Below are 12,888 nucleotides of genomic sequence, written 5' to 3' on the forward strand. Positions count from 1 at the left end.
ACTACAGTCCGCAAACTAGGATTATTAAAAAATATTAAAAACTAAATTTTTGGTGCCTTGTTACAATTTTTTTTTGAATTTTTGTGTTTTTTTACGGCTTCTTCAATGAATAAAAAAAAACTACTGGATGAATCGCAATTATCCTAGTTTGCGGACCGTAGAAATATGTTCTGAATAAGTCGTGAAACTTTCAAAGAATTTCGTTGGATAGATTTTGGGCTATGGTGGCAGCCGATTTTCAATATGCGGTTTCGAGAAAAACGCATTTAAAAAGTGGAATGGGATTTTTAGCCATGAAACCTTAACTAACCATTAATCTGCTATACTTAGTCTATAAACCTTAGGTTTCTTAAAGAAACACATGTACGGCTTTGGCTTCAATACTTGTCTTTTTAGCGAAGTCATTCGAACGATAAAAACGAGCTTTATTACGGCGATCGACATAAATCTAATAATAATAATCGTTGGCTCAACAATCCATATTGGATCAGGGTCGTTAAGTGTGTTAGAGCACTTCATTCAAGACCGTAACGGTACACTACAGTACACTGTAGGAGGCAATGTGGTCAGCATTGTGCTTGCCCGAGATTATTACCCTGATTTGACACAGGTACTTATTCACAGCTAAGTCGACTGGTATCCGACGCTAAATCACGATGCATAAATCTAGCATGTGACTTATCACGTGTTTAACACTATAATTTCCGAATGACTCCTTATATCAAATAATCACTTTGCCCATATATTCTACACTATATCTAGATACAATTGATGTCAAAAAAAAATCGATTCCGCGAATCCGACACATGAGATGACCCCTTGTGTGTGTGTGTGTGTGTGTATGGTGGGGGAGAAGCTACAGCTTCTTAGCACTCAGGCCGTGTTGGCCCATTGTACTCGCCTCCCCCGTCTAACGGAATATTCCGGATTCGTTAACGTATCGCAGGATTTCCGTTAGTGGATGTGATGCTACCCGTCGCAATTGGAGGACATCGGCACTAAAGATCTGATGTCTGATGCATCCATAGGCGGGGCACTTACATAGGAAATGTTCCGTGGATTCCTATACTGAACATATGCCCAGCTAGTGAATTATGGCCTGTCAGAATGCCCACGATACACCTGCAAGTCCTCCTGCTTTTCGACAGGATAAACTTTGCGGTACGTATGTTGGGTTCTGGCAGGAAAAGTTTGGTGTGTCGAGCAGCATTTAAGCTCAGCCACCTGTCGTTATGGGAAACTTGATGACCCCTTAATGCAATATCAAGGGAAGAACTTCATCATTGTAGAGGTCAGATACTTGTGGACATGTTGATGAGAAGACGGATATGGCGGTGGACAGATTACATATTAACAAAGGGTGACAACTCCATTGTGGGTTATGCTGAAGTATATTACCAGAAACCAACAGCAATAACGTGTAAGCGAGGTCGATGCGCTATTTCAAATAGGGGCTTATGACAACCAAATAATAATTTTAATTCGAGAACCTAAATCTCTGAAGCCTTCTATCCAGATTTTATTTCTTCTTGGTTCTACCTTAGTATATACTTTTGTTTGTCTTGACTGAATCAAAAGTGATCATGTTTTTCGACCTCCATGCGTATTCCAATTGAACTTTTGCTTTATTCGACCAAAATCACTTTGAAAGCAGTAAGAATAGATCGATAATTGAAAAACACAACATTCTCTTTACCCACCTATTTATTCATATAAAAAAACCTAAAACTGACAATTTAATAAACTTACAATTAACTCCCTAGATCTTTGGGTCACTGGCTGTTAAACCAACAATTTTTGCTGACTCTTCCCATATTTTCTTAGCCTTATCCATATCCATGGCGGCAGCAGATAAGCCATGTTCCTTCTTATCCATAAAATATTTCCCTGAAACGCCTTCGACGTCCTTCGATGAAGCCAAGTAAATTGTAGTTTCTGCTCCTTGTTTGGGTGTCTTAAAGAAGCATTTCGTAACAGCCAACATTGGATAATTCAATGGGAAAGGAACATTCCTCCAGATTCCTGAATCGATCATTCCAGGATGGAGGAAGTTCACAGTGATTCCACTGCCTTCCAATCGTTGTGCCAATTCGCGTGCGAAGTAAATATTTGCATATTTTGATACGTAGTACAAATACGCAGCTGGGAATGTTCCAATCGGATTAAGTTTATTTAAATTAACGGAAGCTAAGCGATAAAGTTCTGAAGCAACAATAACAATCCTTGCCGGAGTGCTACGCTTCAGGAGATCGATTAGAAGATGAGTGAGAAGGAATGGTCCGTAGTGGTTTGTGGCCATAGTTAACTCAATACCATCTTCACTGGTGGCTCCACGGAATGCAAGAGCCATACCGGCGTTGTGGATCAACACATCAAGCTTATTTTCTGTTTTTAGGATGTCTGCTGCAAATTCACGAACTGATCTTTGTGAACCCAAATCGATTTTCTTGATGATTACATTGTTGTTGCCGGTTTCTTTGACGATTTCCTCTACATAAAAGAAGTAAATTTAGTATCCGAATAGATTTTTTTAAAATTTAGTCAAACTAAAATAAGTTACCTCTAGCTGCATTGGCAGTTTCTTGGTTACGGCAGGCCATAATCACACGAGCTCCTTGTCTGGCCATTTCTCTTGCGGTCTCCTTGCCAATTCCGCTGTTTGCGCCGGTAATGAGTACTGTTTTGCCTTCCATTTTAACCTGTTTTGAAGCAAGAATTTTTTTACTCTAAGTTAACATTGTGTTTTTAGTTATGATTATCATATTATCTTATCATTATCATATGTACATTTAGAAAGTTGTATATATGCCTTCATATTGCTTATTATCGTGATATGATTTTTATAGTAATTTCTTCGTAGTTTTCGGGAAATTTTATTAAATAAATTCCAATAAGTATATAAGTAACCTTGTCAAATCTCATTGATAGAAAATATTTGCATTTTCTAACACTCTATTATTCAACGAGGCATTCACCTTTCCATGAATCAGAAAGTGAAAGTTTTACGAGGAAATTTATACCCACGTAATGAAGTTTTTTTTCCAATTGTACTATTGAATAGCACCATTAACCTTAACTCACATTAAAATTAACTTCTCTGTGAAGCAATTCGATGAGGTCTTCGACCAAAATGATTTATTGCTTTTATCTTTAGGGGAAAGACGTTTATTTTGTAGAAAAAAAACTTGATCTTTATCGTCGAATTGGGAGCTTTCACCCAAAATGAAATTAGAAATTCTATGATGAAAGTGCAAAGATGAGTCGTTGTATGTTGTCAGTATTTAATTGATTGCTTTACTCAATTTCCCAGACGCAAGTCAAGATTCCAAATGGTGTTTATGGGGGTCAAAGCAAACAAAAGCAACAAATAATACGTTCACTGCATTCATTACTAATTTAATTTTGTTCTAACAAACCAGATAATTTGTTTTTGTCTATCCCAGTTTCTTTGGTTTGGAAATAGTTGGAATGTGGAAGTTTTATCATCAAGTCTCATTCAAGTATTTTTTATTAATTAGTATTAATTAAAACAACAGCTATTAACCTTGATTACAGTATTTTACGAGTATGATGCATATAAGAAATTATCCACCGATAATAAGTGCTGTTACCCGTGATAGATGCGCACATTGCCTTAGTAAAAATTAATACTAAATTCATAAGAAAACAACGATGTAGACGGTATATCAATGTGAAGGGTTATAATACTCGACATTGTAATTATTGTGTGGCTACCAATCGCATTATTTTTAAGCTTTATGTAAAACAATAGCTCATTTGATTCGATTCGCCGAGTATCTGTCTATTAGTCTCTCTGTTTATCTACTTTTTAACACATTCTAGTCATATAGGGTAATCAAGGGAAGGGATGGGCGACAATGCTAAAATTTTCCTTCTCAAAATTCTTTTGTGATGAAAAAATTGCACAACGTCAGCGGAGTGACATAAAGCCAAGCCCGTTCCAATATCTTCAGATATGGTTTATTTTTTAGGAGACTGTACGGAGGTAATGGTGCCAAAACGAATACATAACCTAAAAGTATCGAATGCCAACCTCATCTCCCTAGCCTAACAACCAAATTTCTAGCGACTCAGTACCTATGAATATTCGGTAAACCATGTGCTCGGATTACGTTTCCTTGTCAGCCAAAAAATAAAACTTGCTGTTATCCGCTTTGAAAACATAACTGAGCGGTTATGCACTTTGAGTTTGTGAAGCTAATTTCGAAATATAAGTCTCATTAACGTTCATGCCTCTACAAAGGAGAGTCGGAGAAGGACACCTTCGACGAGGCAGTAGAACGAACCCTCGAAGCCTTATATGATTAATAGCTAAGTAGGAATGGAGCCAAAAGTACCAATGACAACGGACTGTTGATTATCCAACTAGCAGTGTTACACGAAATGGTTGTTGGAAGTACCAGCTTTGCACGGAAAACTGTCCACAAACATGCGTGGGTCTCTCCATATGGGATCACTTTCAATCAAATTGACCACATGCTAATCGAACGTCACCACCTCTCAGCTTTAATGAATGTCATGGAGCTCGAATAACAATATCACCTCGAATCCTTGCTGACAATCAGGTGAGAGTGAACACTGAACATCCATAACAGAGACCTCCGTAACTCCTGTAAGAGGGAAATGAATGCCCATAACCGTAGTTAATAGATATCCTGATGAAACGTCAACAAATGATTTTCGCGACTACCTGAAGAACGTTATCATTTATATGGCTGCGAACATACTTGGCCCCAGTTGCAAAAATTGTCGAAATGACTGGTTCGACGATGAATGTAGACTAGCAACAGAACGGAAGAATGCCGCATATCCGGCAATACTGTACTCTCAAAGAACGTGGACATGGGCAAAGGCCTATCACGAACTTGGTCGAGTAGAGAAGCGACTTCATGGACAGAAAAAGGAAGTCTAGGTGAACCAGCAACTCTGTGAGCTCGAAAACTACAGGGAGCAACCGCCACAGGCGCGGTAGTTTTGCAAACAAGGGTAAAGCCTTATACACATCGATGCTCATCCGGATGGGACAAAGAGGGAAATCTGATTTCGGACAGAATGGGCATATTGGAGCGATGGGTTGTGTACTTTGATCAACTGCTCAACAACCAAAATATCGGCGAGTTGGAGGTCTCGCTAATTAAAAAGAAACAATCCGTGCACTTCATCGGCTTAAAAATTGCAAGTCGCCAAGAAATAATGGATGGATGGAATATGGAGGCGACCAACCTCACCAAGTGGTTCATCAACTTCCTGTGGACAGCGAATCAATGCCTGACGATTGGATCACTTTTGAGACCATTCAGCATTCAAATAAGCAAATAACCTTCTACATTAAGTGTCCGGATAGCTGGGTGGTTAGAGCACAAGGCTGTCGTACGGATGGTCGCGGTTCAAATCTCACTGGTGATAGTGGAATTTGTATCGTGATTTGACGTCGGATACCAGTCGACTCAGCTGTCAATGAGTACCTGAGTCAAATCAGGGTAATAATCTCGGGCGAGCGCAATGCTGACCACATTGCCTCCTACAGGCTATCCTTTAGTGTATCGTTACGGTCTTGAATGAAGTGCTCTAACACACTTCAAGGCCCTGATCCAATATGGATTGTTGCGCCAAGGATTATTATTATTATTAAGTGCTGCCGGACAATTTTCCTTACAGCATGAAACGTCTACATATTACAGGAATGCCCATAACTGACGTACATTACACACAGAAACGTACAAGGCAAACCAAAAATGCACATTGAAGACTCCAGGCAGTGATAGGGTGAATCAAATAGATCATACGCTCGTTAACATACGACAAGGATCATGTGAAGCCTCAGTACACCAAATTTTCATAGTAGAACATACCATATGATTCAAAAGTGTCGTCGTTTTTAAGGTTTTGTGTGAAACAAAACCTTATTAGAATCGATTCGATGTCTGTCTGTCCGTCTGTCTGTCTGTCTGTCTGTCTGTCTGTCTGTCTGTCTGTCTGTCTGTCCGTCTGTCTGTCTGTCTGTCTGTCTGTCTGTCACAGCCGATTTATTCGGAAACGGCTGAACCGATTGTCACGAAAATTGGTGGGAGTATGTGATCTGGTGTTCCCTTTACATGCAGCAACTGCGGCCATTTTGTGTTAAGTTTAAGGGGGGCTACCCATACATGTGAAAGGAGGGTGCAAAATTTTTTTTCATAAAATGTGGCCATGTGGGGTATCAAATGAAAGGTCTCAATTAGTACTTTTCGAAACTGGTTCAATATTTGATATTGGGTGAAACACAGGGGAGTGAGGGCTCAAAATATGACCCCCAAAAAGTGTAACAGGTCTCGTTCTCAGAACCTATCCAACCGAAAAATCTGAAAAAAATCTCAATAGTGCATCTCTATGAAATCTAGGCCTCAAAATATATCCGGTTCCGATATCTGCACAAATAAAGTTAATAATAGTATATTTCCATATTTTAGAAATTTACCCGGCACCCCCCTTATGTTCGTCCCAGAAGTACAAAATTTGGCATGGGTATAATGAAGAATATAATGCATAATTTGGTCAAGTTTGAGGAAAATCCAACTATTATTAACAAAGTTATAGGAGGTCAAACTTTACAATTTTTTGTGAATTTCGTGCACTCTACAACCTGATGATGTCATCATCACATATCAATTCGTCAATACCACAACGAAGTAAGTTCGTATGAATTGGGTGGAAAAGAATTATTTTGTTTTAGTTCTTTAATCATTTGTATATGAATATCAATTATTCCAACGAGACATGTGTATATGTAGGTATATAGTATATGCGTGCTAATGAACTTTGGGGGTAGAGCTTAATTCAGATAAATATAAGAAGTAAATCGGAAATATGGCTACGATCAATTTATATACGTGCCTATATGTGTACAGTATTCGAAAATAGGCAGTTTGTTTGTTTAGGGTGAGCGTAACATCTACGGCTGTAATATGTACGTATGTCTCGTAGTTTTGTAGCTGTATACGGGGAGAAAAATGTGCGTTGAAATTTCTTAGATAAGATGAACACAAAACCTTTATACCCGAAGCACGAGCTTCCGGTATTCCGACTTGTTTTAATTTAAACGAACTGCGCATGCGAAACTGATTATATTCGTTTTTTTTTAAAGTTTGGATCACCTTAACCGACCTTCATTCACGTCAAGCACCAACGAAACCATCAACAAAATGAGAGAAATGGTGCTTGAAAATCATCATATTTGCCTTAAGGCACGACTGCATCTATACTATGCGATGAGAGGCGGCTACAAACTACACTGCCTGTCAAAATATTTGGTTGTGCTGGTAGCAATATAGAATTGAGCGACGCTGCGCGACGCGACACATCCCCATTGATAGACCAGTAGCTTACTCCAAACTTACTTGTAGTTTGGAGTAAGCTACTGATGTATCAATTTTAGACTAGACTACAAATAGAAGAAATGTTAAAATGTCAAAATATATAGTTGTTTGCAGTTAGCTATGGGCATGGCGCGTCGCGGGAGTTGTGCTGAATGTAGTGTCACGTCGTATTTTAAGAGAGATTGCTAGAGAATTTGGCATCGCATTGCTGAGCGGTTCAGCACTTTGCGATGGACATTTTATATATGAGATCTGTCGCATTTCGACTCGTCCCAAAAGCACTGAATTTCGTGCCAAAACAATATCAACGGCCTACGCGGATCAAGGTGAAGATGCAGAGAATGCACGGTGAGATAAACTATAATCTCACGTAGTTCCTCATGGGACATGACGGATACCGTAAATTCCTGTATAGGTTTAAACTGGGCCGCTCATCTCACTCTCCCAGCTGCAACGATATTCCGGAGGACTCCGAGCATGTTTTCTTTTATTGTTCTAAATACATGGAGGAAAGAAGGAGTCTAGAGGTGGCATTGGGTGGAACAATAGCACTAGCAAATCTAATTAAGAAAATGCTTCTGTACGAAGGGAACTGCAATGCAATGGGGCGAATTAAGTGCAGGTTCAAGGAGGTAGAGGAAGCGAGAAAGGTGCGTTTGCAAATGCAATCGATGGATAAATGGAGAGATCTAGAGCCACGTCTTCCCCAAAACGTAAAAATTCACAGTGGGTCTGAGGGGAAGAGGAAAGGAGTTGGAGGGTGATTTTAATCGGCAAAAATTTTACACGTTGGAACATATGTACAGACAGACAATGAACCGATTTCAATAAAACTTTATTTTCCACAAAAATTGAAATAAAAAATTGAATGTTAGAATTACAGTACAAAGTGCTGTCAAAACTTATGAGTAATAGAGTAATACTAAACGTGAAAGCAGTACTCTTTGACTGTCAGTGTGGATTTCGGTTTGGAAGGTAACAGATGGACCAAATTTTCGCTATATAGCAAATTTTCCATAATGTGTATAATATCGGTTCCAATATGTTTATAGGGACATTTGGGACTTTAGTGGTATGCTCTGCGCTATCAAAAAATTAGCCTTAGAAGTGCGGTTCGAAGCAAACCAGATCAAATCTGAGCACCTGAAGTTGATTAGAAAATGGAAGTGGCAATGGCAGAGTGGTACCCACTATCCCTGGATTGCGGACAGGTGGGTTATGAAGGAAATGTTTTAATGAACAAGCGCTGACTTTAGTAACATCTACTTCTGCTAACAGTAGGAAGATCCTTAGAGCTACCAAGTAAGGTTTATAGTGTTCACAACCAAAAAGCCAAACGTTTACATTTATTAGTAAAACAATTAGGTACGAGACAAATGTGTGAAGTGAGCTTATTATTGTTAGATAGAATTTGGTATCCTTCTCCTGTAAAAATAATATGTCCAAATCGTCATATGATCCAACCTAATATTCTCCTAAGAGCACTACACACAGAGCCGGTGTTAGGTACCATTACAGTCAACAATGACCTAGCATTTGCCGTCTTTTTCCAAGTGGCTCGTGAAACTCAGTCTGATATCCATCATTACCTCCAGGAAATTTTCGATGGTCTGAGTTAAGCAGCCAGTGGCTTCTAATTTTTCCAAAGAACCCTCGAAATAAGCTCAAATGGCCGAACGCGTTTAGCGCCACCATCGTGTCTTGAAGTAGATCCACGATTCTTGGTACCACATAGTCCAAAGAAGGAGCCAATGTTATCATTTTAATTTGTTCAAGGTGCGGGTGCAGCCTATATATATGTAATTAACACTCTCCAGCATTTTGTCTATGTTGTCTGAAAAGTAAGTAGAATGATATGCAAGGGATGGGAATCGGGTGGATCTGTGAACCTTTATTTGTCGTTTCCATTGAATGGTAACATTTTTTTTATCATGCACGAATCAAAACAAGAGAGCGAACTAGGTCAGGCCTTAGCAACCAGTTTGTGAACCCAGCTTGGAATTCCATTAAATCTTGTTGTCTTCTTCTCTCCAATATGTTCGCAGATCTTTCGTAGTTCCTACAGCCTAATTTTCATTCTTCAACTGAGAGGCTGTTATTATTATTTGGGAAAAAGTGGGCGGATAGACTCTATGAGGTGAGTTTTGTCCTTGCACTTTGTGCTTAAAAGTTTGTATTCAGTGTCGCAATGATTCGTGTTAGTGTTCGTATCAAGGTAGAATTTCCTATAGTCCTCTTGCTCGCTTATCCTCACAGCTCGCCTGAGATGGTTTTCACGGTAATCTGCTTCTCTCTTGCCCTTTGACAAAATCTTTTGGCTCGAGGGTAGGACGACTTCAATGTATTGATTTCCTGCATTAAAATATATATTTCATTTTAATGCTGTTTACCTAAACTGCCCCACTTCTTCGCGTATGGCGTAATTGTTACACTAAAACGGGCATAACAAACGTAGATCTGGATGGCGTTCACTTAACTTACTTCCCGCAATAATATATTATATCAGAAAGGGGTGTAATTTCAGGACTAGATTTTATATAGAAATATCATTTTGGAAGTTTTGGTTGAATAACTTCTGAGAATCAGTCCATAGTTCCAATATCTTTTCACACAGGCAGTCATAAGTTCTAGGTAACTAATATTGCTGCTTTTATTTTAAGGTAGACAGAACCTTCATATATGTTTCAATGAGGGAAACACTGGCAACAGTACACTCATAGTTATCAGAATACTATACCGTATAGCTTAATATAAAAGAAAAGGAAAATGTTCTTGCAAAGAAAACTATAATATCGAAGGAAGGAAGTTATTATGTATCTATACAAAAGTGAAAAGATATCACCTGCAGATCTTCAGAGTCTGGTGAAATGAATAGTAGCTCTGCTCAAAAATAGATTATAAACAAGACGTGACGCAGAAAGTTGCAAAAATCAAATTCCAGGAGTGAATAAAATAATTATTCGAAGAGACTGGTATTAATCTATGGGTAAGAGCACGGTAGCAAAGTACTTGCTATTAAATCGTCAATATTACTTTATTGCATAATAACGACTTTATTGCCGAAGCAAACGTAATCCCTGCAATTATAAGAATGCTATATACCGTACAGAAAATGTTTGACCTATGATGGAGGACGCGCTTATCGGTTAGGTCGGGCAAAATACCTATCGTGGCTATAAACGAAAAAATTACAGCTGGATCACATTGATTTCCACCTTTAGTAGTTGCTTTGAGGAGGACCGTTCCGGAGGCAGTAGAGACAGCATTTATCAATGCTGCTTCTAAAGAGAAATACATAAACCATCTTGAGGGTCTTCCTCATACCTTATTGAATTGTAGGTTTCATACCGCTGATTTGTCAGTTGTTGATCTCAGGTAGCCTTGCAGGGAAATTATTTGATTGGGAGCATAAAGTAGAAAGGTGCGAAGAGATGCAGTGTTATTCTAAGTTTGCGGGCACTCGGATATATTTGGAAATGTATTTAAACCAGAAGAAACCGGTGGAATACCTCAACAATCTTCATCGGCGCTATTACTCTTCATTATGATATGTGAACGTGCGTTGTGTATCAATGACATCGACATCGTTGCGTAATTAATAAATATCTAGAGAAGGCTGAAGCAACACATTAAACAGTCTTGAATGTGGCAAGAGCTTCAGCACGATTACCATGAAGGAGATGGATGCACAGAATTATGCCAAATATTTCACTTATTCCACTTCACAATTACATTCATGGAAGAGGTAGTTAAGAACAGCTCTTTTCTGTCTTTAGCATATAATATAATTGCAAAAGACTGAAACATAAAGATTCCCCAAAAATAAATATTTATACATTTGAATAGCAATAATTAACCAAAATGGTGTTTTACAACAACTTCTAATTAAAGTACTTTTATGGAATAAATTTGAGACGGACCTATACTATAAAATGAAGGAAAGAAGGAATAATTAACTTATTCAAAAAAATATTTAAGATTTTCAACTATAATTGAGAACGACTAACTAAATGATTGATGCATGAAAAAAGCACCGGAGTTTCATATTCACGTCATCAAATATGTATGTGCATAGTACAAAAAATCACTGTTTTCTACGCAATCTTATTTTCTTCCCATTCTTTTATCTTCAATGGTTCAAGACCTCAAAACTACTAGAAACTGTTGGAGAAAACGGTATCTGCAAATGGATCGTCAAATCTCTTCGAGATAAAATGCACCTAGTCTTTCTTTCCGTACACCATGAATGCTAACATTTTGGTGAAAGTACAGCAAACTCCAAAATTATTGAATAGTTCGTTCATTGAACTGCAAACAATTCCGGTCAATTTATCAGAATGGAAATTCATCTAAAGATTCAAACGAGTAACCCGGATACTAGACCATGACTTGATGGGGCCAAAGTTCAATTCGCTAAAATTTGAGACACTTTTGAAAAGCTAATTGGTTTGAGTAATTCCAGCTTGGGAAATATAATCACACGCGAATATACTAGTAGTAATTGTAGAGTATACTATTACTTTTTCCTGAGAATTCGAGTATTGCATGCGATTACAATCATAATACGCAGCATTAAAATTGCAACTATTCAAAAGACTGCGCACAGAAACCCGAAACAGAATTACTTCGCAATTTACCTTTTAAATTATTTTTTAATCCAACAAGAAAATGCACTCAACAAGTAATCCAACTTTATATGATAGTATGTTACACAGTTAGTAGTGAATTAAAACTGAAACGTGTACAAAATTTGTATTTCCGCACCAATGGATCCGCCGATTGAAACCGAAGTGATATATTACAATAAGTTCCGATTCCAACGAAATCTGAATAGTAAGTGATGGAAATATAATTTCTCAAGAGTGAGCATGGCCTTCCCGATAAGCTCCGTTCATGGCTGAACGTTGTTAGTGTTATTTGTTGCGGAGTTTACGTCTAAATCTCTTTTTACTCTTCTTCAGGCCAGCAAACCGGTCTTATGCCCTCAAGACGGAATAAGACTTTGTCGCTAGCAATTGTGATGATCAAGCAACTTCCATACATGTTTCGCGGCTGAAGCTTGCAAGAAAGGTAGGAAAATCCAGAAAGGTAAGCAAGGCTTAAATGTGCTCAGCATGTAGACTATCTCTCTTTTTCCGCGAAGTTGTTGGTACTTTGCGAGCTTTGGAAGAAATGGAAAATTGATAGAGAACACAATTTATCTACTTCAGCAATACTCAGCTTGCACATATATTCTAGACTGTAGATGGTTGCGGAAACAGATATTATGCGAATGAAAGTCCATTGCAACCAGCAGCAGGTATTCAAATGCATTTGTTTTTCTTGATGAATTTACTTTCACAAGATGTTTCACAATTTCACTAGAATGTGGTTATTGTTTCCATATTTAACGGGCGCTACATATGTGTGTTTCATATATGATCTCACATAAATATCAACAAAATGTATTTTAATGATTTTGTTAACAGTGTATTATCAAAAACAAAATGTAGTAAAAAGGGAGAATGAGACA

The 12,888-nt window shown here is 38.1% G+C and overlaps 1 protein-coding gene across 1 annotated transcript; it reads right to left on the reverse strand.

Annotated features, from left to right (window-relative positions):
- Positions 1 to 1,686: 1,686 nt before the first annotated feature.
- Positions 1,687 to 12,134, reverse strand: LOC119652853 (retinol dehydrogenase 14). The gene is made up of 3 exons (XM_038057205.1): positions 12,014 to 12,134; positions 2,561 to 2,699; positions 1,687 to 2,490 (listed from the first exon to the last, which is right to left on the reverse strand). The coding sequence occupies exons 2-3, from the start codon at positions 2,691 to 2,693 to the stop codon at positions 1,760 to 1,762; spliced, it is 864 nt and encodes a 287-aa protein (XP_037913133.1). The 5' UTR covers positions 2,694 to 2,699; positions 12,014 to 12,134; the 3' UTR covers positions 1,687 to 1,759.
- Positions 12,135 to 12,888: the final 754 nt, after the last annotated feature.

The sequence above is a fragment of the Hermetia illucens genome, chromosome 3 (assembly GCF_905115235.1).
Source record: "Hermetia illucens chromosome 3, iHerIll2.2.curated.20191125, whole genome shotgun sequence".
Taxonomy (NCBI): domain Eukaryota; kingdom Metazoa; phylum Arthropoda; class Insecta; order Diptera; family Stratiomyidae; genus Hermetia; species Hermetia illucens.

Bases quoted from the DNA above. Each gene is read 5' to 3' on its own strand.
- LOC119652853 (XM_038057205.1), bottom strand. From the start codon at position 2,693: ATGGAAGGCAAAACAGTACTCATTACCGGCGCAAACAGCGGAATTGGC. The intron at 2,491-2,560 runs GTAACTTATTTT...TCTTTTATGTAG, and splicing joins AACTGCCAATGCAGCTAGAG to AGGAAATCGTCAAAGAAACC.